Source organism: Merops nubicus, unplaced genomic scaffold (assembly GCF_000691845.1).
Source record: "Merops nubicus isolate BGI_N331 unplaced genomic scaffold, ASM69184v1 scaffold4269, whole genome shotgun sequence".
Lineage (NCBI taxonomy): Eukaryota > Metazoa > Chordata > Aves > Coraciiformes > Meropidae > Merops > Merops nubicus.
The window spans coordinates 180,871-204,152 of NW_008632899.1; the positions used below are offsets into that span (position 1 = coordinate 180,871).

Genomic DNA, 23,282 nt, shown 5'->3' on the forward strand with positions numbered 1-23,282 from the left:
GGCTTATAATATTTAGTCCCCAAATAAGGATCTGTTTGTATGGTTCATGTAAAGACCCTAAAGATAGTGTTTCTGCCTAATAATTTGAATGGCCAGGAGATCAAAGCTTACTTATATTAAGTTTTACAGTGCCTTTGGTTTGGCTGTAATTACATTCTTCTCAATAACAGAGCCCAGTGGAAATGTAAACCTAAGATATATCTGCAAATAGCAGGTAATTGCTTCCCTAGTGATAAGCATGGTCTCGAGGCAGCTCAGTGCACAGTGTCCTGCTCACTACTACTGCTTGTACTTTTTTTATTGTCTCATAGTTTCAACTCCTTACTTCCAAATTTACAGTTGATTTAATAGACTTTAAAAGTCTTTGAATGCTCCAGAACTTCATACAGTGATCGAACCTTTTAGAAATGGACACAAAATTTATTATAGTAGTAAAAATAAAGCAACAGCCAAATCTTACCTTGCTAAGCTGGAAGTTACCAAATAAGATCCATATATCTGGTTCCTTTACTAGTAATTGCAAGGTTTTTTCCACTAATTACTAGTTAATTCTCTTCTGGAAAATCAAGTGGAACGTGGCTGCCTTTGCTGGTGCTTCTGTGCAGTTTATTCAAGAGCAAATACTGCTCCAGGTTCCCAGGTCACCTGGCTGCTAGAACAGATGTGGTTTTGTGCTGTGAAGAAGGGCACAGCTTCAGGGGACTTGCAATGCCTTGTGATGTTGCCAGTTTGAAAACTCTGGATAATGCTTATAAACTGGAGGATTGTTTTTTCTATATAGCCAGAATTCAAAAATCTTCAGTGCTATGTGTATTTCAGAAGCTACTGTAAATATTTTGGGTTTGTATTTCATCATTCTTGGACTGGCTTTTTTCCTTTTGCTACGAGGGGATGTTGTATACACAGTATTGTGTTCTTATTGTATTACTGTTTTTTGCAATTGGTGAGTTAAAAGCTAAATACTAGTCTCAGTCTATTAGCCTTGAAGTATAGAAACACCTATCTTACCTTTAAGATGTCCATCAGTAGATGTTATGAACAGTGGGCTTTTGGTTTCATTAGGACTGATGAGCAGAGGATGACATTCACCACAGGTAAAGGCCGCTGCCAGAATGTTAGGAATTTCTGTTCAGAGCCATTTGTGGTGGAACAGTTTATGAATTGAAATTCATTCTTACTAAATAGACAAAAGCTCAAGTTGAAATGTCTGCTGTCCATTTGTGAATCTGTTCAGACTGAAGGTCAGTCGTGATGCTGAGTAACACACAATGCAGAAACACCTAAGTTTGCCACTAAGGAAGCTGGTAGATGCACATATTAATGAGATAAATAGTTGTTTACTAATTGTAGTAATTTATTTTTAAACATGTATATCTGGAACCATATGACAATGCCCTATTTCCTAAGAAAAGTCATCAGCACTTCTTTCTCTAGAGATTTCGCTGTTGTCTTAATATACAGAATCTTACACAAATAGCTGCTATGCTTCAACCTCTTCAGTTGTTTATTTAACCACAAAGACTTCTCACTGCTCTTCCTTCCTTTCCAGTACTTGCAAAACTTGAAATGTTTTTTAAACTAAATACAGAACCACTATTTTAACTTTCATAGGCGGGGGAACTAGGAACCACTAATTAGCAGCATCTATAGGTATTTTTATTAAAAGTCAAATTATGCATTTTTCTAGCAGTAGGTTGAACACAGTTCCAAGCTGAGTGGCTGAGCTACAGGCAGCTATTAAGGAATTGAACTCTTAATCTTCAATCCTGCACTCATTAAAGTGCTGCACTCATTAAAGCCATCACGAAAACTCACCCTGAAACTTTAATGGTGTGGGGACAGTCCCTTGGGCTCCTTAATGTTTTATCATAGTGCCATGACTATTCCAGGTTAAAAAGTCATAACAAAAATAAGATCTATGGATGCCCTTTCATCATATTGTTTGGGCACCAAACAGAAAGCTCCTTCCTCTGACTCGAATCAGTGGCTATGCACTGGGGCAACACGATCAAAAGCAGGCGTCCACCACTGAGGGAAATCATCCTGCCCTTCATCTGTGTTAGCCCTGCTGAGAAAAGCATGGTTATCCACGTGTCAGCAAGGCTGATACTCTGCTGGTGAGAGCAGAGGTCCCCACACTCTGCAAATACACTGACCTGAATCAGGGTCAGCTTCTCCTCACTGCTGATGGACTGCTGGGGGCAATGTCCTACTGCAGCACCAGCTTCTGGTACCTGGTCTGCTTAGTGTAAGGGCTCATCTGCTCCCTGCATCCCTTTGAACTTTCCAGACATGCAACCAAGAGAGAGCAACACAGGCGCCCAGGGAATGGTTAGATGGGGACAGGTGATGACAGAAGTATGGGTGTGATGAAAGAGTGTGAAGTGGTATGTTCAAGGAAGGGCTAGTGCCAAAGTGCATTGGTCTGTCCAAACCTGTATGAAGATGTGTGGGGACCAGGGTGTGACTGTCCTCTCCTGGTGCACTGCAGTGCTAAAGGCTAGGGAGATGCTCGAGGTTGCTCTGTGTGCTGCTCCCCACAGGGCTAACTCCAGATCTGCTCCTTTTCCCATTGAGCCTACCAAAGTGTTACTCCATAGGCATCTCAGAGCTGACCTTGTAGGGAATCACTGCTTCTGGGCCTAAACACAGCTTGGAGATAATGGTACTTGGTTCAGTGAAGCATTATAAAAGATACTGCCAAAATATAAAACTGAGGAATCGTACAAGTGTCTGTCAGGGGAAGGCTCAGTCTGCTCAAAACAAAGCTTTCCATGGCATCTACGGTTTCTTCCCTGTGCTTTCTTACCAGCAGCATCTGGAGGCAGATAATGCTGTGGTGGACTGTGATGAAGTGTGGTGCAGTTGGTGATTTGGAGGGGAAGCAGAGGTTCAGGTTTCACCCCGTTGGAAACTCTGGCACGTCACTGACACGTTACATTTTCCCCCATACCTTTCAACTCCTGCTGCACATGGCAGGGTGAGCGTCCAGACTTGCATTGCAGTTCTGCACCTCAGCATACACATATAGTCTTCATATGGGGCTATATTGCAAAGCCTTCAAGACTCAGAGGATTGAAGGCTTCACATCAAGTTTTTAGTGCAGGTTATAGGAAAAAATAAAAACAAAGAGCTGGCTAGAAAGAACGGGTTTTTCCTACCAGCTATTTTGATCAAGAAAGAACATTAAGTTCCAATAAAAAGCTCCTATGGTGAATATAATGTGATTGATTTATTGCTCATTTTTTACTTAGGTCAAATAAAACTCTATTTGGAGTTTGTTATCTAGGTGCAACTGTTGTAGAGCTGAGCATGCTGAGTAACGAGTAGGTGGAAAAACTGATTAAAACAGGTCTCATTCCTAAGTCAACCCTGTAAAACAAAGGGAGAAATAGAAAGTCACACTAGATGGGATTTCCAGGAATCCACTGTGGTCTAATCATAAACAGGCCATATTCTGTGCAATCACTTTAATGTAATGCTGTCTTCTATGCTTTTATGGCAGTCCTGCAAGATTGAGTGAAAGCATGGAGGGGTCAATGTAAACAGCACCAACTCTTGCCAGTCCTCCTCTGCTCTAAAGTGCAGGCAGCTCCTCACAGAGGATTGATGCCTCTTTCAGGTACTTCAGCCTACGCTGTCAAAATTGTAGCAATACTCTCATTTTTTAAGAAAAATAAAGTAATTGTGTAACTTTCTGGAAGGAATGTAGAAAAGTTGGACTACTCAGAAGGTGCCACAAGTCTTCCCTTGGCCAGCTCCAGAACTGGGAGCTGAAAGCTTGGTGCGTGTGATACCGTGCTGAGAGCCACCACAGCTACGCTGCTTGTGGGTCCTGAGCTGGGGTCTCTGCACAGGGCTGTAGGGACACACCAGCAGGCTCAGAACAAGCACAGGATCTCTGTCACATCCACTGCATGGTGCAGATACCCCCAAAGGCCTCCAAAAATGACCTTCCTGAAGTTGATGTTTGGTGGCTGATGAACTGTGCATACAGTTCCTTCTCACCACACCCTAGCAGAGCCTTGAAAGCCCTCAGAAGCAGAAGCTGGATCTCTTTGTGAGCCCAAACCCAGCAGCCTCCATCTCAGATTGCTCCTCTTTCCTCCTCTGGCACTGTGTGTTCCTGTGATTTGTGTGAAACTGAAAACCTTAAAAAACAGCAAAGAAAGTCACAGCATGGAAATTCCATTGTTTTGCTGTTCTGAAGCCTTGTGGCTTTGCAGGCTTTTATTCTGGTGAATCTAATATGTTATGTTATATTCTGAATAGAATTGCAAATAGAAAGTCCACCTCCTTGCCCTCCTCCATACTTTTCATAGTCCTGTGATTTACTGGGATCAATATACATCAGCAGAGCAGACAAACTCCAGCAGAGCTTTAGAAAAATGAAACTTTACCCCAGACCTCTGTCAGATGCAAATATGGCCCATAGGCCAGCAATATATGGAGCTTTCACAGATGTTGTATCCTTAATGTGTACCACTACTCACCAAGCAGTTGGCCTCTGTGGAAATTGAAACTCAAAATTGATGTGGTCTGAGATACTTAAATTCAGCAATAAAAGTTGTAAATCCCTTATCAAATAATATGCAAAACTTTCAAGGGCAGCTAAAGCAACTTCTAAACTACATCCTTGCAGAGTCCTTTCCCAGTCATCTCGTGCCTTCACCCAGCCCACCACCTGCAGTACTCATGTCAGGATGGAGAACCTGTACATCCCAAATGAAAAATCAAAGCAGAGTGGCAATAACAGTGCCTCAAGTTCCACAGCAAGTGCTTCAAAATCAACTTCAAAGCTGCAAGATCAAGACCAGGAGAGTAAATGGGAGAAATAACTTTAGTCTTGTGACAGCTATAGCTATGATGGGAAGATAAGCAGTTTTCCTCAGACCTTTTGGAGTAATACAGTCAGAAGAAATCATGGCTCACTCCTTTCCTTTCCTGCTGAACATTGTGAATTTGGATATTGTAGATATGTAAGGAGTTAGAAAGTGACACATACTGTGATCTTCTCAAATGTCCAACTACTGTAGAGATGGAATTAAAAGCCCCTGCATTCACCCTGTGATCCTGCTTTGCCAAGCAAGATATTTGGGGCCATGCTGCATATGTAGTCTGGCATATCCCTACTGAGTAGGAACCAAACTCTCTGTTAGGCTCCATTTTCAGAAATGACTTGACTTGAGAGTGCACAAAAGCAGACAGATTTTGTTGTACGTGATAATGCTAGCTGCAGAGAGCTCCTGTGGCTCAGTGCAGCTACAGTTCAGCTTCAAAAGCTGGTCATTTGGGAGCAAATAGATGCCCTCCAGTCTCAGCTGGCATTTTGTGCCCCTTTTACTCTCTCAGTTCTGTCGTAGTGAATGATATTCAGTTAGTTAAATGTACTGCTTCTGCTCTGCAAAGCTGCCAGCAAAATCTTTGTAATGAGATTAGATAACGTACAGCCTTTTCCCTAAGAAATGCTCTTTAGCTCTGGGGGTTTTCTGCTTAGTTTTGCTAATCTGACTGCCGATACTGAAGATGCAGACCCTTCTCAGCAAAGAGACTCCAAATTGCTCTTAAACTATGGCCCTGATTTTACAGAGTTCTCCTCTTCTTCAGCGCTCAGGGCTCCATCCCCATGTCAGTGCAGGTCGCTGGGAACTTTGCCTGGGGACTGCTCAGAGGGATTGAAGCCACGGATGGAACGTGGCAGCTGCTGGCAGGCCCTGAGCAGCACCACTGCACAGGCCACATTACCCACTGAAAACTGCAGACAGCTCTAAAAGAGGCAGAATGAGGCTTAAATGAGTTATTAAAGTGTAACACTTGCCCTGCTCCCTCATCACTGCTTACAGAATGGGAATAATTATTCCTCAGCTATTTCAAGAAAAAAATTCATTCTTTTTCTTTTGGTGGGTCGTAGGTAAAAACAACTCTGAAGGTTATTCTTGCATGTAATGTGAAAATTCAAACCTTTCCTGTGTTAAAATTACAGAGTTAAGTCTGTGTTACTGCAGTTACCTTTGTGCTCACCCTGTGAGGGGAGCTTTTGGCTTCACTTGGAGTCACTGAGCACAGCTCCAGCTATAGTCGATGGGAACAAGGGCTGGCTCTGGCAAGCTAAGTCACACTAGCAATTAGCAACTCCTCTAATGGCTACTTCCATTTTAAAGGCTGCTGTAAGAGTGTCACAAAGCTGTAAATATCATTCCAGAGATCATGGAAGAGCTCAGGTCTGAAGCTTTAACTCTTATCAGACTTAAATAGTTGAACATGGATAAACGACTAGTATGAGCCTTGAGACAGGTTCCATTTTCCAGTGGTGGGTTATTGATTATTCAGGATTATGCAGCCAGGCATTGAAATCCTTCTTACAAAGCAGTTGCCATCACATAATGTTCATGTAGCATAGAATTTCCTTTTGTATAAAACCATAGTGTTTAATCAAGGCTAGAGGGCTATATAGAGTCTCTCAAAACTTCTAGAATTTAATAGAAGATAATTCCCTTTCTACAGAGGATGTTAAGAAAAAAACAAAACCAAACCAAAAACAACTTTACAAGAAATTCTATGACAAGGACACAAATATCACAAAATTCTAAAGGATTGTCTGAAAAGCTTGTGGAATGATTATCACTGTCTAATATTTTCTATATATTATGTGTCAGTATATTCAGTGGATAAGTCATTCTGATGCTCTGTATTCCTTAATGGAATGGATGATTTTGTTCACAAAGCTTAACCTCCAGGAGCTCCAGTTACCCTTCTGATGTGCAGGAGTGATGATACTGAGCTGAAATACAAGGAGTGTCACATATTTGAAAAGTAACATCACTGTTCTTTACTAATTATCCTGTAAATTTATTTGTTGAAATCGAGATTCCTTTAAGAGATACTAGAAAAATCTTTTTGCTCATAAAAGTGCTTTCATAAATATTTAAACATTTATGTAACCTTTGAATATTTTAGCAACGTTTACATTAGTATAACACAAATGGGTAAATGGGTTTACACACAAAAATACAAGATTCTGAACCTGATGAAGACAAGCAGGCCATCTACCATTATCTTATCTCCTCATTTCTGTTTCAGTCTTAAAGTTCTGAGACTTTTTAAACCTCAGGATGTTTAACTAAGATCAAATCACACAGACTTCTACCTAGAAAATAGACTGATGTCTCTAATTTTCAGTGTTCTTAAACATGACAGGATTTCCATAATAAAAAATTTCTCTTTTTGTCCTTCAGAGACTGGTCTGATATCTTCAGAGGCGAAAAACCACTAGGAGAACAGGTTTAGACTAGACTAGGCTCACAGAGCGAGTGCCCCTTGCTTCAGTTTAGGTCTTACAGTTGTTCTTTCCTCTCCTGTGTACAACAGATATGAGACAGAACAGAAAGTGTTTGAGTTCACCATCTTTTGTAAGACAATCTTAGCTTATATTTGACATGAAACTTGTCTTTGGTAAACTACCGGCCTCCACCAGTAATTGAATGAAGATTTCTCAGGAATCTGTAGCAGAATTTAACCCAGCAAAACCGATGTTCTTACAGAAGTGTCACCAGCCCAGTTCTGGCTGCAGAGTCCAAGGCAGTACGTTCTCACAGCCTTTGTGGTGACCTCAAGCAGCTCCTGCTCACGCCTTGCAGTTCTGCAATAAAGAGGTCATGGTGGGATCAAGATTTTACTCTGAAAAGAGTAAGTAAAGGAAGACCCAGAGGTTCTGAATTGGACTGGTGATGGTGCTAGGAATCTCCTTCATACTCACTGCAGCTATTCTGTTCATTACCAGCTGCAAAGGTACATTCACATTGTGCCATAGGTAGCGATTCAGAAGTGGTTATAGATCCTCTTTCAGCTTAAAGACATTACCTCCTGTCTGATCACTACATGCCCTTGTGAAAAGTCCCTCCCCATCTTTCTTGTAGGCCCCCTTTACATACTGGAAGGCTGCTGTAAGGTCTCCCCAGAGACTTGCCTCCTCATCCCCCCTGCCTGTCCTTCATGTCTTTTGCTGTCTAGCTTCGTTATTTTAGTTTTAATCTAGAGACAGAATTTAGAAAAACGGAAAAAAAGGGGGAAGGTAGCTGAATGCAGCTTAATAATGAAAGAAACTGCTGAAATAGCATCAGAAAACTCTTTAAAATGCAAAACTTCTCGCTGATCTGCCACAAAGAATAGAAAAAAACAATCATTTAAAGGTGGTGGCTAAGCAGGCTTTCCCTTCATCATCTCTCACTTCTTCTGATGCCAAAGATAAAAAGCACTTCCAGAGGGAAGATGTTTTCATAGTAAAAGCACAATAAGTACTACAGGAGAAGAGAAAGAGATCACTATTCACAAAGTCTCCAGCATCTCTTAGAAAATTCCTTAGACTGCTGTGGCCAGGGCTCACAGATGAGAGCCAATCATTGTACTGTTCAATGACCTTCCAGAAGCATTGCAAAACCCTGGAGGAAAGCAAAGAGATACTTTTATCTATCAAAAATGCTTCAACAAATATACCTTTTTAATTAAAAAGAATTTGAGTCCCAGCATGGTCCAAAGCCAGAACTCCAAAACTGAGTTGACTTGTGATGTTATTTGCATTGGAATTAATCTAATCTGTGGTCTGTTGCTATATAACCTGTACCCTTTTTTTTGTGAGGGACATCTGCCTAGCAAATCAGACCTTAGATGTGGCTTGCTGCTGCAAATTGTAGTAGAATCAGTACATCTGGATTTGTTCTCTGAGGCTGAGAAATCCTTTGCTTTTAGTTTTTAAGTGACACTGTGAGACAAGGGCAGGGGAAGCAAACCCTCTTGCTCTCCTTCTGCTAGCCTGCTCTAGCTAAGCTGAGCTGAGATGTATTGCCTACAGAAGCTTTAGATGAGGGAATAGCTTCAATTGGATGTTTCTTGACATAGAGTATCCTTAATCCTGTACATATGTCCAGCATACACACACTGTGAGTTAGATGAGACACGGAGATACTTTCTCCCTTTCATCCTCAGTGCAGCAGTAGTTGGGAACTCTGTTGCCTTTCTTTGTCAAAAACAATCAGTGTTGCTTCAATAATGGATATCTGAAAGCACAACAGTTAAAATGCCTACAGTAATACAATACAACAACCTAGGCTTTGTTCCTCCTGTACTCAGTGTGCTACTGCTTTGTGAGAAACACAGGAGCAGAAGAAAGAGCATATGTAAGGACATTAGCAGTGCTTGTACTCGGTGAAAAGAGTGATGTTTCTCTCAGTACAGCTCATAAAGACTTGCCACTATTGCTGATGCACGTCCAGTAATAAGTATTAACCTGCAGGAATTTCAAAGCTGCACGGGAGCTACAGCAGCCACCTCCTTAGGATGCTGGATGTATTTATTTAGCCATTTGTTTGTCGCATACCCACGAAGGCATATAGCAGCTTTACAAATACAGATGGAGATTGGATCTCAGCCCAGAACCATTCAGAAATAGCAATTTTGCTACTATTGTTACTGTGGTTTTTCCCTGACAGTCACATTTGTTCTGTTCCTGACAACACTGGGCTTTAGATGATATTAAATCATACATCTAGGCCAGAGCTGGTCAGTCCAAAGCTGTGTTATCAGGAAGTTTTTATCAGCATGTGCATGTGGTTTACTGTGCACATAAATAAGTTACCTGAGCAACTAATGCAGAAGGTTCATTCATCCTTGGGATGAGCTCCACAGAGATGGATGGGATGGAACCAGCTGCAGGATGGCAATGCTGCTGCTCCCAGCAGGACTAAACTAGATCCTAGTGACAAGCCTCCCCAGAGCTTCTACTCTAAGGAAGAGAGGGCTAAGGGAAGAAGAGCCATATCTGAAGCTGCTTTGTCAAATGTTCCAGACATAAGGTCCCCTCCCCCAGGCACACTCACTGCTTCTCATTGGTTCCAGAAGTTGTTCTGTGCTCCAAGAGCAGTGTAGTTCTCTGACCAAGGCTCTCTGGGTTGTGCTGTTTACACCAGTGAGGGAAAGTGGATAGAAAGAGTTGAATTGACTTTCCTAGGGTTACAGAGGAAAACAGAAATGAGAGTGTGTCAGCCAAGACTTCCTTGAACTCTGAACTTCATTGAGGATGTTGTGCCATAGGTGACATTCACATGTGCCATATTATTTAGATGTGAAGTCCCTTTAACTTCAGCCATCTAAGAACTAGTATGGGGTCTAAGATAGTTCACAGGGTCTCTGTCTCTGGTGGAGAGATGTGGGCAACTTCAGGGAGAGGGGCAGTAACACTGCCAAGCATTGAGAGAGAGAAGTCACCCCACTGGCCATTCCTGTTACCATGCAACTGAGACAACAGCAAGACAAGGTGCTTGGTTAGACATCAGCTCAAATACAGGAGCTGAATTCCCCCAACAGGTTGTAGCAGCTATGTACTGCTCTGGGCAGAGAAGCCTCCATGATTAGGAAGCCAAGGTTGTCACTCGTGACATGTAGCCCTTGCTTGCCCGTGCAGTTGGAGTTGTTTTTGTGAGGACCATTTTCATGATGTGTCCTGTCCCAGGATGAAGCTGATGCAATGGCACTGTAGAGAGAATGAGCAGACCATCTAGGAAAGACTTCTGAATTTCTGCATGGTATTACATGTGATGCACCTTTGCTGCATAAGACTTTTAGATTAGATCAGGTAGTTGTTCTGAAACAGCCTCGTGTGAACTGAACTCCTTTCTGCATTGGCATTCAAGTTAATGCATGTAAAAACAGGGCATGCCATTCAGAGTGACAAAATGAAGAAGTTTCTGCCACCTTGAGACTTTTAAACCTGGCTTTGGTGGTCTGAGGGAGAAGCCTTACACTCAGATGGGTCAGGCATTGTAGTACATAGTACTGTTTCCCTCAGCAGAGCCCAGGTACAGCATAACCCTCCTAGGGAACGAGTCACAGAAAGCTTTGTGTTATGTTCTCTGAAGTTTCCTGTTACAATCTCTCCGTCAAATATTTTACAAGAAGGTGAGCAGTGCCTAAACCTGACACAGAGGATGTGCCTGTCCAACTGGGGACAGTTTAGTTCCTGTATCTGTGGTCACAGAGGACATCCATCTGTTTGATTAGCCTGGAGACATAAGCATTTCTAGCTGATAATCTTCATTTCAGTAACATTATACTGGGAGTGGGGATAAAAAGGAGCAAATGATACTCTCTGTTCAGGTGGGAAGATGCTTTACCACCAGTAACAATACTCATTATGGGTGATGAAGTAGAATTCTGGTGGGATGGGAGCAGGAGCAGGAGTTGAAAAGATCTGCTGGGTGTACTGTTAATTTGTGCAGACATACCAGCTCATTTCATAATGTAACAGCTCCCATTGCTAGCCACTTAATGTATGATTAATGTGCCACAGGATTTCCCCAGACATTTATAACACCTTTAGGAATAGATATGACAATGACTTTATCACACGGAGTCACTTCATACTATCTGCAACCCTCCTAATGATTTATATATTCAGGAGTGATTTTATCACTAGTACTCAGTAATGTAATAAATGAGGAAACTCAATGGTCTGTAAATTACAACATTGATTAGAGAAGTGATTACTGATATAACTCTTACATGACTGTGATAATGCTTGCTTATATTTCAGGACAGCATTTACATGTTAATGATAAATCTACTGCAGTGTTTAGAAATGCTTTACAGCTTTAATCAAAATGTAAACATTTATAAGCAGATAGTGTTTAATGCAGAGGAAATGAGTAGACTTCTGGTACTCTTCAGTGGATGAAATCCACTCCAGAGCCAACTTTGTCTGGTACTTGTCAGGGCAGAGATTTGATTTGCTGCTTGTCTCTGTTGAGACCTGGTTTGGTTTATTGGGTTCCTCCTGACCAAGCCAGGAAGGAGCCTTGCTCGTTAGAAATTCCACAGCACTGTGGTTGGCTGGTGGCTCACTGCATAACAAACAGAACATCAACTGCCAGCTTCATAAATGTCATCAGCCTTGATATGGATACATAAATGTATCCAGTCTTCAGGCATCTCCAGGATAATTATGCCTCCTGAGCCACTGAAGGATTTTTGTGCTCAGCTGCTCCCGTTGTAAAAGGCCATCATCAACATGCACAAAGAGAAGGGAACCTGTTTTGTTTGGGTTTGGTTTTGAGATGCCAGGGTTACACTTTGGCCTCCTTTTGTCACAGTGATTAACTTTTCCTCTTTCTCTCTTTGTTCCTCTGCCTTAGGTTTCTGACAGGTGTGACTATGTTTTTGTCAATGGCAAAGAAATGAAAGGCAAGGTGAATGCACTTGTGAACTTCACGTACCAGTACCTGCGAGCTCCTCTGCAAGTCACAGTCTGGGTTCCACGCCTGCCTCTTCAGATCGACATTTCGGACACAGAACTCAGCCAAATAAAAGGCTGGAGAGTCCCAGTTGTTTCCAACAAAAGGTGGGTTTGAGTTGCTAAATTTCTTGGGTGTTTGTAAAATGAATGGAGTTGATTTTAACTCTCAGCAAGAACAGCTGCAGCACCTGCACCCAAAATGCAGCATTCTTCCCTGAGGAACAGCAGTGCTGGAATCCTCAGCTTGGCACTGGATGTCTGCAGATATAACTAGGCTTTTAAAATTTAAGGGAGTTTTGCTTCTGTGCCTGTGTCTGTCCTGTGCAGCAGGGTACAGTGTGGTGCTCTGGTGAGGTTCATTTACAGAATTGTTGTTGTTTGGACTTACCAGCTAGGTGAAGCAGCAGTACATTTGTATGGTCCTTCCTCATGCTAGGTAGCCCTGAATCAGCAATGGCCAAAAAAAAACCCATGAGGGCTGTTATTTGAGGGGGAACTCTCCATGAGCATTCTGATGTTAGTTTTCATCAATGTTATTGAAAATATTTCTTTATGCTTCATTTTCTTATGAAACAAGACCCACCAGAGACAGTGATGACGAGGATGAAGACGAGCGGAAGGGAAGAGGTTGTACCCTGCAGTACCAGCATGCCATGGTGCGAGTCCTCACCCAGTTTGTAGCTGAGGATTCTAGCCCCTGGGGTCAGCTGAGCTACCTGCTGGGCTCAGACTGGCAGTTTGACATTACAGACCTGGTGATGGATTTTATGAAGCTGGAGGATCCTCACATTGCCAAGCTGCAGGAAGGCAGGATTTTGATTGGACGGGAAGTAGGAATGACAACGATGCAGGTACTGTGCTCTGAGCTACCACATTCTACTCTTCCCTTAGAGAGACTGTGTGGGGGCATAAACCCAGCATAGTGTTCTGCTCTCTTGAAACATGATGACCTTCTAGAGTGTCACACACAGCACTAACCCAGCAACAATGATCCAGGCTAGAGGTGGTGTGAGGCATGCAGCATGGCCAGGACCTGGAAGCCATAGAGCCTTCAGAGGTGTTTAGGAGAGGCAGCATGTCCAGGCTCAATGAGAAGTTAGATAACTGATGCAGGTTACCCCATCAGCTGATGAGCACCATTTGGGCTTTTTGAGACAAGGGTCTTTGGATTGTGACATGTTTCTTTTGATTTAACTAAACATTAATTCAGGAAAAAAAAATACAACCTGGTTAATAGCCCTGAAAGGCACAAGTGACTATCACCATATCCCAGTTCTGCCCCAGTAAAGCCAAGGCACAGAGTGAATACAGCTAACCTAGGCTGTAGATATGAGATGAGGAAGGTGAAGAAGACACTATGTGCATGAATTAGCTATCCTCAGTTCCCTGAAGACGGCAGTATGACCCTGAGTTTTGTAAAAACAGAAGGATATCCTACTACCCTGATGTTCCATCAGAAACAGGCAATGTAGAAAAATGAGAATGTTTGAGCAAAGAAGCGAATGACAGGTCCTAGATGTTGCTGACCTCCCTTTGAAATGGTTGGGAACCAAGTCTGAGCTCATCCATACTGGGACACAGAATGAGAGGGGGAGCTCTAAGCCAGCTCTCTGGGTGAAATGATGCACGAGTGAGATGGTACAGCTCTCAGGGTTGGGTGCAGTGTTCTCAGCTGGATGGGTTTCTGACCCTGCTCATGCAATCAGACTGCCTCTTCAGTGGCCTCTGCCATTCCACCTCTGTGCATGAAGCTCTGGAGACAAGAAGGGTTGATGACCGTAAGAAAGGTTATTTTAATTGATCAGCCATTTCCTAAGTTGATTCTTTTGTGTTTCTCCAAAGGTTTTGTCTCCTCTGTCTGACTCCATCCTGGCAGAGAAGACAGTGACTGTACTAGATGAAAAAGTGACCATAACAGACCTTGGAGTCCAGCTGGTGGCTGGGCTTTCACTCTTTCTTCAGCCAAGTGCAGCAAGTAGTCGGGCTATTGTGGCTACAACCATTGCCCAAGAGTTGCTTCATACTCCCAAGCAGGTAGTGTACCCCCCATATTTCCTGTTGTTGCCTTTGGGGATGGGGCAGTGGGTTATCAGTGTGAAGGAGAGATGATAATTCATAACAAGTTTAGATGTTAGACTTCAAAGTATAGGTGTCAATTACCTTCCTCTAGAGATGCTCTGGAATTGTCTTCTCATTTCTTCCCTTCAAATACATACTTAACTGCAGTAAAATTTCTGACTACAATGAAGTTTATATTATTTACATTTTTAATAGCCTTCCCTTTAATGATGCAACATCTGTTATTTTCTGAACACAGGCAGTCTTTGGACAGTGATCCTTGTTTGCTCTCTGGGCATGCCCTTGTTTTCCATGCCAGAGAGCACAGAGCTCTGTTTGTCACAGCAATTTCATGTTTTGAAGAGCTATAAAATAGAGGCAGAAGATAGCCAAATACATTTCTTTTCCCTCCTAGAGTCACGGCAGACTGCCAGGCTCCTCTCTCCTTTTATTTTTTAGATGGATTTTGGGGGGTTCGTCATTCAGTTCATGTGCTGATTCTATTTAAAGCCAGCAAATTCCCATCTCTGTAAAGGGACTCATTCAAGCATCATGTTTCAGGTCACAACCCACATGGAAAATAAGATTGGAGAACACCCCCAGATCAAGGCAAACAGTTGCTCTGGAACAGATTAAAAACAAGGGTCAGTAGCAGCAGAACAAGCTCTATGTTCATTGCTCTTTCAGTCACTGATTTGAAGAGTGGGACTGGGGACCATGCAATTAAGTCTGTCTACAGCTACTCCTCTCACAGAAACTGTATTTCATCTCACATAGATAGGGAGAGATCTCAAGTCAAGTTTTATAGCCCATTTTCATGATTATTGCTACCTAATTTTCTGGAACATAAAAATAATTGAGATTGTTTTATAACTTAGTGACAGGAAAATGTCCAAGCTAGAAGGACATGGTGCCCATCTGTTCCATTTACTGCATCCTGTAAACATTAGAATCTTATGTAATTAACCCATTTATACCCTTCTCCAGGGCTTAGAAGCCATGTCTGACACACTGTCTTTGGACAAAGACTAAAAGCAAAAGCTAAAACATGGCTCACACAATGCTCTTATGTAGGACAGGGCACCGTTTGTCCTGCAGCATCATTGGAAGAGTCATGGTTTCAGTGCAGATAAAAGAGCTTGCAAATCTGGAAAGGTGCCTCAGATTTATAGATGATCTGCCCTGAATATGCAAAGATAATTATCAATATCAGGTTATGGCATATTGTGACAGGGCACTTCAGTAGTGCACAGCATGCCATCCCCTATGGTATTATGGCACAGCAGTAAGATACAAAGTCTCATGACATATCACTGCAGTTAACAAGTCATGAAATAATGCAAAAGAGGAAAAATGTGTAAAGGTGGTTTGTTTTGAAATTATTTTTCCCAGCATCTGTGTTATGGAACGATTTTGGTGAAAGCCTTTGTTTAAGCTGATGTTCTTTTGTGACACAATTGCAGTTTCCTCAGAGTCACATTTCTGAGCAGGAGTGACTGGGCACATCAGGCTCTCATCCTGAGCAGCACCTTCTGCTCCTGGTCCTGCCGGGCAGCCTGGGGGGCTGCAGTCCCTGCTCTCCTCCCCAGAGCCTACAGACACCACTACTGCATCCTGCTCACTGAAGATACCGACTGTAAAACGGGAGGAGTGAGAAAAGCAGGCACCTTTTTCTCAGTAAAAGGAGTTTAAAATCTGTTATTTCACCTCTAGACTGCATCTGGGGGGGGGGAAATGACCACAGGACCTGCACTCTGTTAACAGGTAGTGGAAAGTCTTCTCTACAGCAGGATCTAGAACACCCAAGGAAATCTGGTTGCTTAGCAGTAGTCCCAAGTTAGCCAGTTTTTCCCAGTCCAGGGCATGGTGCCTTCTGTCCCAGTTTCCTGCAATCATAGAGCAGCATGTTCTTGTGGAACCCCACCTCAGCCTCTGCCTCTCCTCCCGGCTCCTCCAGTCTGGAGCCTGCCCACCCCATTGCCTCTGCTTGTCTTCCCACCACCTCCTCTTCACCAGGGGTAGGAAGTGTCCTGCCTGCTTCCCACTGAGGGCTCTGCTGGGAGCATCCCTCCTCCCTCTGGGCAACTTGTGAGGGTCAGTTCCTGCCCAGGCACGGTGAGTGTTTGCAGTCCTGCTCCTGCTGGTGCTGGGTCCTGTGGCTCCTGAGCACTGTCCCTGGTTTCTGGGCACTTTGGCAGTGCCTTCTTCCCAGAGGCCTGAGCTAATGCCACCTCCTGTGCAGTTCACTTCCTGCCTTACTATAAGCCACTCGTTTGTTCTCAGGCCTAGATCTCACTCAGCCTATAGACAGGGCTTGCCCAAGGAAGGGCTGTTGAAATCTGAGGGACTTTGCATTTGCACCACCAAAAAAATAAGACAGGAATAGATTTCACACTAGAAAATACATTGAAGGCAATAGTCTTACTGTGGGAGTGGCCCATGGTGTCCCAGCTTTCCCGTTCATCAGGGGTTTGAATGAAGGATATAACAAGTCACTTGCCCTTAGAAGAATTAATGCCAATGTAGGAATGCTTCTGGCTAAAGTTTGCAAGAAGTGACTCATGATTTGGAGTATATCATCTGAGTTCCTTACTGAGCTGGAATTTGAGAAGGCAAGAGCTGAGTGTTTTCTGAAAATCAAGCCTTTTTGAAAGTGAGGTTTTCTTTTCAAGGGGACAGCCCAGGACTAAGCATATACTTGAATGTTGCAAAGACTTCATTAATTTAGTGTGTCCTTTGCTCTCCAGTTTATAACAAGGCCCAGGTAACTCGTGCAAACCTTGCTGACGCAACTGAAAAACAAAATAACAGTTAAGATAACTGAAGGTTTTATTCTTTTCAGAAATGATTGTGTATGGCTCAGCATTGTTATATGGAAAAAAATAGTCAATATGTTCTTAGTCAAATGTTTTCCTTGGCTCCACTTTAGCACCTTCAACAGCCAGGCTGCAACATAGATTAGCAAATGTCCTTGGATAATTGGTGCTCTGGCAGGCACAATATTGTCCCTAGCAGATTAAGCAGTACGTCTGCAGAGTACAATGGAAGGCATAAAGCATCATACAGATTGTGCTCTTACAGATTTTTCAATATCATAAGAATCAATTTAGTATTTTGGCTGTAATTTTCTTTCAGTTGATATAATGACTAGATTAGTTCCTTGATTATAATGACCACACCATGGCTGCATAAGGAGCACAAAGCAGCCAGCCAAAACACAGGTCCTGAAAAGCTGGCAGTTCCTCCAAATACTCAGCAGTCTAAAGAAGATAAGCTAATTCTTTTTTTTTTTTTTAAATCTTGGATGCCTAAAGTTAGATATCTTTATCTGTAGTTGAGTAACTAATTACCTGAGGTGATGAGGTGACCTTGAGGGATGCTGAGCCCATACTTCCATTTTTTTACAGTGAGGAGCTCACTGGCACTGAAGAGTGGATCAATCATTTAGTGCCTAAAAATAAATGCAGGTTGACCAGCTTTTAAATATAGAAGTTGAAAAATCTTCAGAAAATTTGGGAACTCTAGCTGTGAGCAGTCTGTTTTTAGTGGCCATCTGCTCAGGTAGGAAAGCTGTTCCTTTTGGCTTCCTGATAATTGTTAAAATCAACACTGCCATCCTAAAAGCTTCTCCAAAATGTAAATAAAGGAAAACCTACAGTGTTTAAGTGTTTTCTGATCTGCTTGAGCTTCAAGGACTCTTAAATTTCAGCTGGCTCTGCAGGGAAACTCAGTCATATTGTGGCTTTTTCATCACTGTAGGGTATTGCATGTGGGCTAAGAAACTGGAATGAAGGAAAGAAGAAAGAAAGCCTTTAATAAACAGCTCTGTGTGTAATGTCTCTCTCAGTGTCACTGGAAAACACAGACATCTTCATAGGGAAAAAGAGCAGTGTCAGTGATTTCTAGAGACCAAGTTCTTCTCTTTCACGTGTGTAGCTCCTGTTGACATCCGTGACAAGACCCAATCATGAGAGGCCATCCATAACCTCGAGTAAAGCCCTCCAAGATGTCCACTCTCCCTCTGATAGGTGGGGGTGCCCAGCACCACCTGGGTGAGGGTGACAAGCTGGAGTGACCTGCATGTCCCTGCCTTTTGGGCTGACACAATACTATCCTGGTTCAGATTTTGTCCTGGTTTTAGTTTTGCAAACTAGTTCTGAGAGTTCAGGCATCGTAGAGCTAAGTAACTGATATTAGGAGTGTTTTTATGGTGTGGATACTTTACCCCATTCTGGCAGTATAAATTACACTTAAATTGCATTTATTTTTCTTCTTTAAACTGCCAGAGCACTGTGCTGGCTCAGAAATATGACAAAGGAGTTAAGCAGCATGGGAAAGGGAGAAAGGATGTATTGTTACATTAGAATCTGAATTCTTCCCTTGCAAATACAAGCAAATTCCCACTGGAAAGGAATGTCACATTAGCAGATTGGACAAAAATGAGAGAAAGAAATACACAGTAGGGGAATGCATGGTTTGAATTAAGATCTGAGTCTTGGCTGCCTTTCATTTCCACATCATAACCATCAAGCCAAATTTTTACTACACAAGCCATGGGCTTAAAAATAAATGCACATGTAGTACTTTGTTACTTCATGTGATAAAATGTCTATGGAAACCCATTTCAAGCCTTCAAACCCCCAGACAGAACAATCAGAGCTGGTCTGATAGAAGCTGCTGAGAACAGTATTCCCTTGCCTTTATTTGAGGGAGGGAAGTATTTGTTTTCTGCAGAGCCATCCAGCCAGCCATTTCCTTCCTTTGGTGTCCTGCCTCACTGCAGGACCATTGCAGCTGGCTCCAGCAATCGAGGGCTTAGTCACAAATACTTTTATTTGTGCTTTAGTGAGCAAAGACCATTAAAAGGCCTCTTTATTCTGAGCATGGAATAAAATCAAATACACTGATCAGTCCTCCCATCTGTGTTTCTGAGCAGCAGAAGTCTCTAAAATGCAATCGGTCCTGCACACTTTACTCCCCTATTTTTTGCTTGAAGAATACAAGATAGCATCTTGGTATCAAGCTGACCCCAGCTTTTTTTGTGGAGGTATTGAAGGACAGTTGTAACCACTGACTGTGGTGTACAGATGGGCTCAGTGGAACATCCTATTATAAGCAGACTTTCAAATGCTGTATGAAGCTTCAGAGGGCACAGTAATCATCACTGTGGCTCCCAGATCTTCCCAGGTAACTCACGTGAGTCCCAGCACAGAGGGACTCTTAGATCTCTGTATGATAGGCTTTCTGCTGAGCTTCCAAACCAGCTCTGTGTCCTGCCATCAGTTTGCCTTTGGAGTGTGAGCCTCCTTGTGTTATCTAGGTGGAACAGACATGGCCAGCAAACCATTGTGTTTGTGGTGACTCATGCAGCAGGGTTTGAAATATGCCAGGTCAGGCAACGCAGAGATCCTCAGGGACTGATGGTTTCCATTAGTGCCATGTTACTTCCCTACCCTGGTAATTTCCTCTTTGTTTTACCCACCTAAACATACCTAGTGGATTACAAAGGAGGTAAAACTACTAACAAAAAGTAAAATGCAGTTTTATCCAAAAAGATGTATTAAGTGGCACCTTTGGACTGACAAGGAGCAATGTAATTTAAGGCCAAAAGAGATGGTGGAACTGCAGCAGATCAAGAACTGGCCAACTTGCTGAAGTTACACCTGGAATGATGGAAGAGAACAGCAAGGGAAAGTGTAGACCAAATGTGTCTTGATAAGGAAAGTTTTGTATGTGCTCAAGGAAAGCATGGTATCTGATAACCAGCAGTGGTTGTGGGAGGCAGTCTCTTCATCTCCTCTGGATTGGATTTTGCTGTCATTAACATGATCTAGCGTATATTATCTGACTCACTTCACATATCAGGGTCACCATACAAATCATTTTGTTCTCTAACAGACATTGGCACTAATGTGTAGTTGTGGTTCATTTGTTCTGGGTGCTCAACTGAGTGTGTGTGTGTGTGTGTGTGCGCTTGCGCATGTGTGAAAGAGAGAGGAAACGTGGAGGGAAGAAAGACTTGAGAGCCCAGCAATCCCACAAACTATTTGTTTATGCCTGATTATTAATGAACACGAGCATTTGGCACCTCGGTGTTGAGGGCATCAGACTAGGGGCAGCAACTTTGCAGGTAAGAAGGCTCCAATCCATCTTCATCTGCTGATAGTAATTGAAGGACCTTGTCAGAGATTTGGAGGGGATTTATCAATGCAGTGCATAGAATTTGCAGAAACCTCTCTTTGAAGGGCACAGTACTATATATTTCTATTTCTATTTTTCTTTTTAGCTTTTCAGAATTTATAATCATTTGGGAAGTTCACTTCCTTCACCTGCCTTCATCTTTCCTTTAATGATGTGAATGAGAGGAGATGATCTCTTCCCAAATAGAATATTTGGGCTGATACAATATACTTTGGGAGGATTTTAAATTCTCACCTTCTTTCTCTCATTTGTTTTCTTTCCGTTTTAATTAATGTTGTCTATACTATAAGCATGACAATGTTGTGTTGTGAAAAAAATTGGTGGTTTGCTATAAAAAAGGGTCTCCTGGAAATGAAAAGCTTCAATGCTGCTTGAAAATAATGGCTAAGCTATTGCACACCTCTGTTATCTATAGCACATCACATGTGTGCCTGCAAATTTCAGCTGACTGCCATTTCATTTTTCCTCTATCTCTGCCTCATAAAATGAGGAATGCAGAATAGTGGAGAAGAGTAAAAGTTGGTTCAAAGTTGCTTACAGCTTTGTCAAATTCTAGCCATTTCAGCCAAATTTTTCCATGCTGATTACCTCTGAACCTGAACAGTGCCTGAGGGCAGTTAAAGCAGAAAGGCATCAAGATAAGAAAACCAAACAGGGATGTGGATATCTTGAGGAAGAGAGGAAAAGCATTTGGCTCCTCATATGTGTTCCTCCCCAGTGGTACATGAGGCTGTCCTCTTGTTTCAGGGAGGAGGAAGGAGCAGGGTGTTGCATTGCTAGAGGAGCTGTATCTTTTTCTCTCTACACATATCCATTAAAAAAAAAAATCCTTTACTTTCCCATGGCTGGGTTTGCTCTACTATAGATTTCTGTAATATAAATTTAAGCTGTGCCCTGCAGCTTTATGTTTCTGTCTGTTGAGTCATTTCAGGGTTGTTTCTGTAATGAAAGATCAGCCGGTTTCATTTCCTTGCACAGTTCACCCTTCCCAGCTTTGGAGCCACCCTGGCTCCGTTTCAGCCGTTTGAAGTGCATTTGGATCACCAAGAACTTTGCCAGCTTTCCTGTTGTGCCACAACTTATTTTTCTCCTTTCAGCCCCTCAAGAACTTGCTGATAGCACTTTGGAAATCAAATATTCATTATAGTCCAACCTTCTGCACAGCTAAATGCCCCTTGCTGTTTTCATTGAAAAGCTTTATATTTAACTAGAAGGGTAGCAATTCCCTTTGTTTCTAACCACAGCGTAACAAATTGTAGCCAATTGAAGAGCATATTAGAGTGTAAATTTGTATCATGACTGGCCCTTAACAGGGTGGCAATGTTTTTCCCCCGATGGTGATTTTCAGTCCAGTTGTTCTGAGGTACCCAAGTGTAAAGTTATTAGGGCCATCTGCAGCTGAAGTCTGGGAAGAAAAGGACTTGAGCTTTGTGTGAGGTTGCACCCCATCAGGCCGCCTGCAGGTCTGCTGGCTAAACAGGCAAGCCCAGAGCCACTGACAAAATACAGAAATCTCCTGCAAATAAAGCTACTGAGACATGGAGAAGTAAATCTCTGTATCATCTGGATGGGATTTCAAACAGCAAAGAGCTGACCTCTAGCTTTGTGTTTGCTTCTAATGATGACTTCTAACAGGGCTACCTGCAGAGAACAAAGACAGTCCAATTAAATCCAGGCTATTTGTATTTTTATCGTAGAGATCATACCAGAATCCCCATCCTCCTCTCCATGAAATGCAGTGGCCTTTTTAATGATCTTAAAGATAATGTGTGTTTTACTTAACCCTTTCTCCAGCAAAATGGCAATTGTTCTGTGAGTCTTTCTCTTTCAGGTGATTCTTCTGCTCCAACCATTTCCAAGATGCTATGGTAGCTCCTTATTCCTGCTAAGATATTTATGCCTTGCTTAATTTGACAGCTCCCTGTGACACCCGTGCATAGGGGACACGGGGAAAAAAAGTGTTCTGTCAGATGCCTCTAGTAATTTTTCTGGCTTGTCTCTTTCAGCTTTTGTATGACAGGAATGACTTTTTTTATAAATCATGTAAATTGTAGCTTGTTAATGGGTACTTTGTTATTATGGACATCTCATATCAATTATTTTATGTGTTCTTTTGCAAAATATTTTCAGGATGGGTAAGACCAGAACCTTTAGTGAAAACAGTGACCATCCTCTGCCTGATCTGTTGAAGCTTGGTGTGCTTTAAATGCAGTGCAGAGCCATTGTGTTCCATGTCCTCCAGCTGCTGCTCAGAGCTGAGAGATTGATGAGCTGCAATGGGCTGAGCTGTCTTATTTAAGGCCCTGTCTTTAACCATATCCCTCTCCTTTCAGGAAGCTGTAGTAAGCACCTGGATTCAGTTCAGTGACAGCTCTGTTACTCCGCTGGACATTTATGACTCCAAGGACTTCTCCCTTTCTGCTGTATCATTGGATGAAGCTGTTGTCTCGATCCACCAGAACGCTGCCTTAAAGTGGCCGGTTGTGGCAGCAGAAGGTGAAGGCCAGGGCATGTTAATCAAGGTAGACATGATGATTTCTGAAACCTGCCAAAAGTCCAAGAGGAAAAGCGTCCTGGCTGTGGGGAATGGCAACATCAAAGTCAAGTTTGGCCAGAACGACGCAGACTCCGATCTGGGCGGGGATTACGACGCCGACGAGATCGAAAACCGCGCGAGCGACCGGCGGCCCAAGGCCCCGGAGCAGGAGCGGCACGGGCAGGACGGGCGGCTCCACGGCTC

At 42.7% G+C, this 23,282-nt stretch overlaps 1 protein-coding gene across 1 annotated transcript in view; it reads left to right on the forward strand.

Moving 5' to 3' along the window:
* Positions 1 to 23,274, forward strand: part of TMEM132C (transmembrane protein 132C) — a gene marked incomplete at its 3' end in the record, with an annotated part of 154,374 nt that extends 131,100 nt beyond the window's left edge. Inside the window, exons 6-9 of the mRNA XM_008948036.1 lie at positions 12,183 to 12,388; positions 12,861 to 13,134; positions 14,126 to 14,317; positions 22,876 to 23,274. Of these exons, the coding sequence (XP_008946284.1) occupies positions 12,183 to 12,388; positions 12,861 to 13,134; positions 14,126 to 14,317; positions 22,876 to 23,274 (1,071 nt within the window). The remainder of the gene's footprint in view (positions 1 to 12,182; positions 12,389 to 12,860; positions 13,135 to 14,125; positions 14,318 to 22,875) is intronic.
* Positions 23,275 to 23,282: the final 8 nt, after the last annotated feature.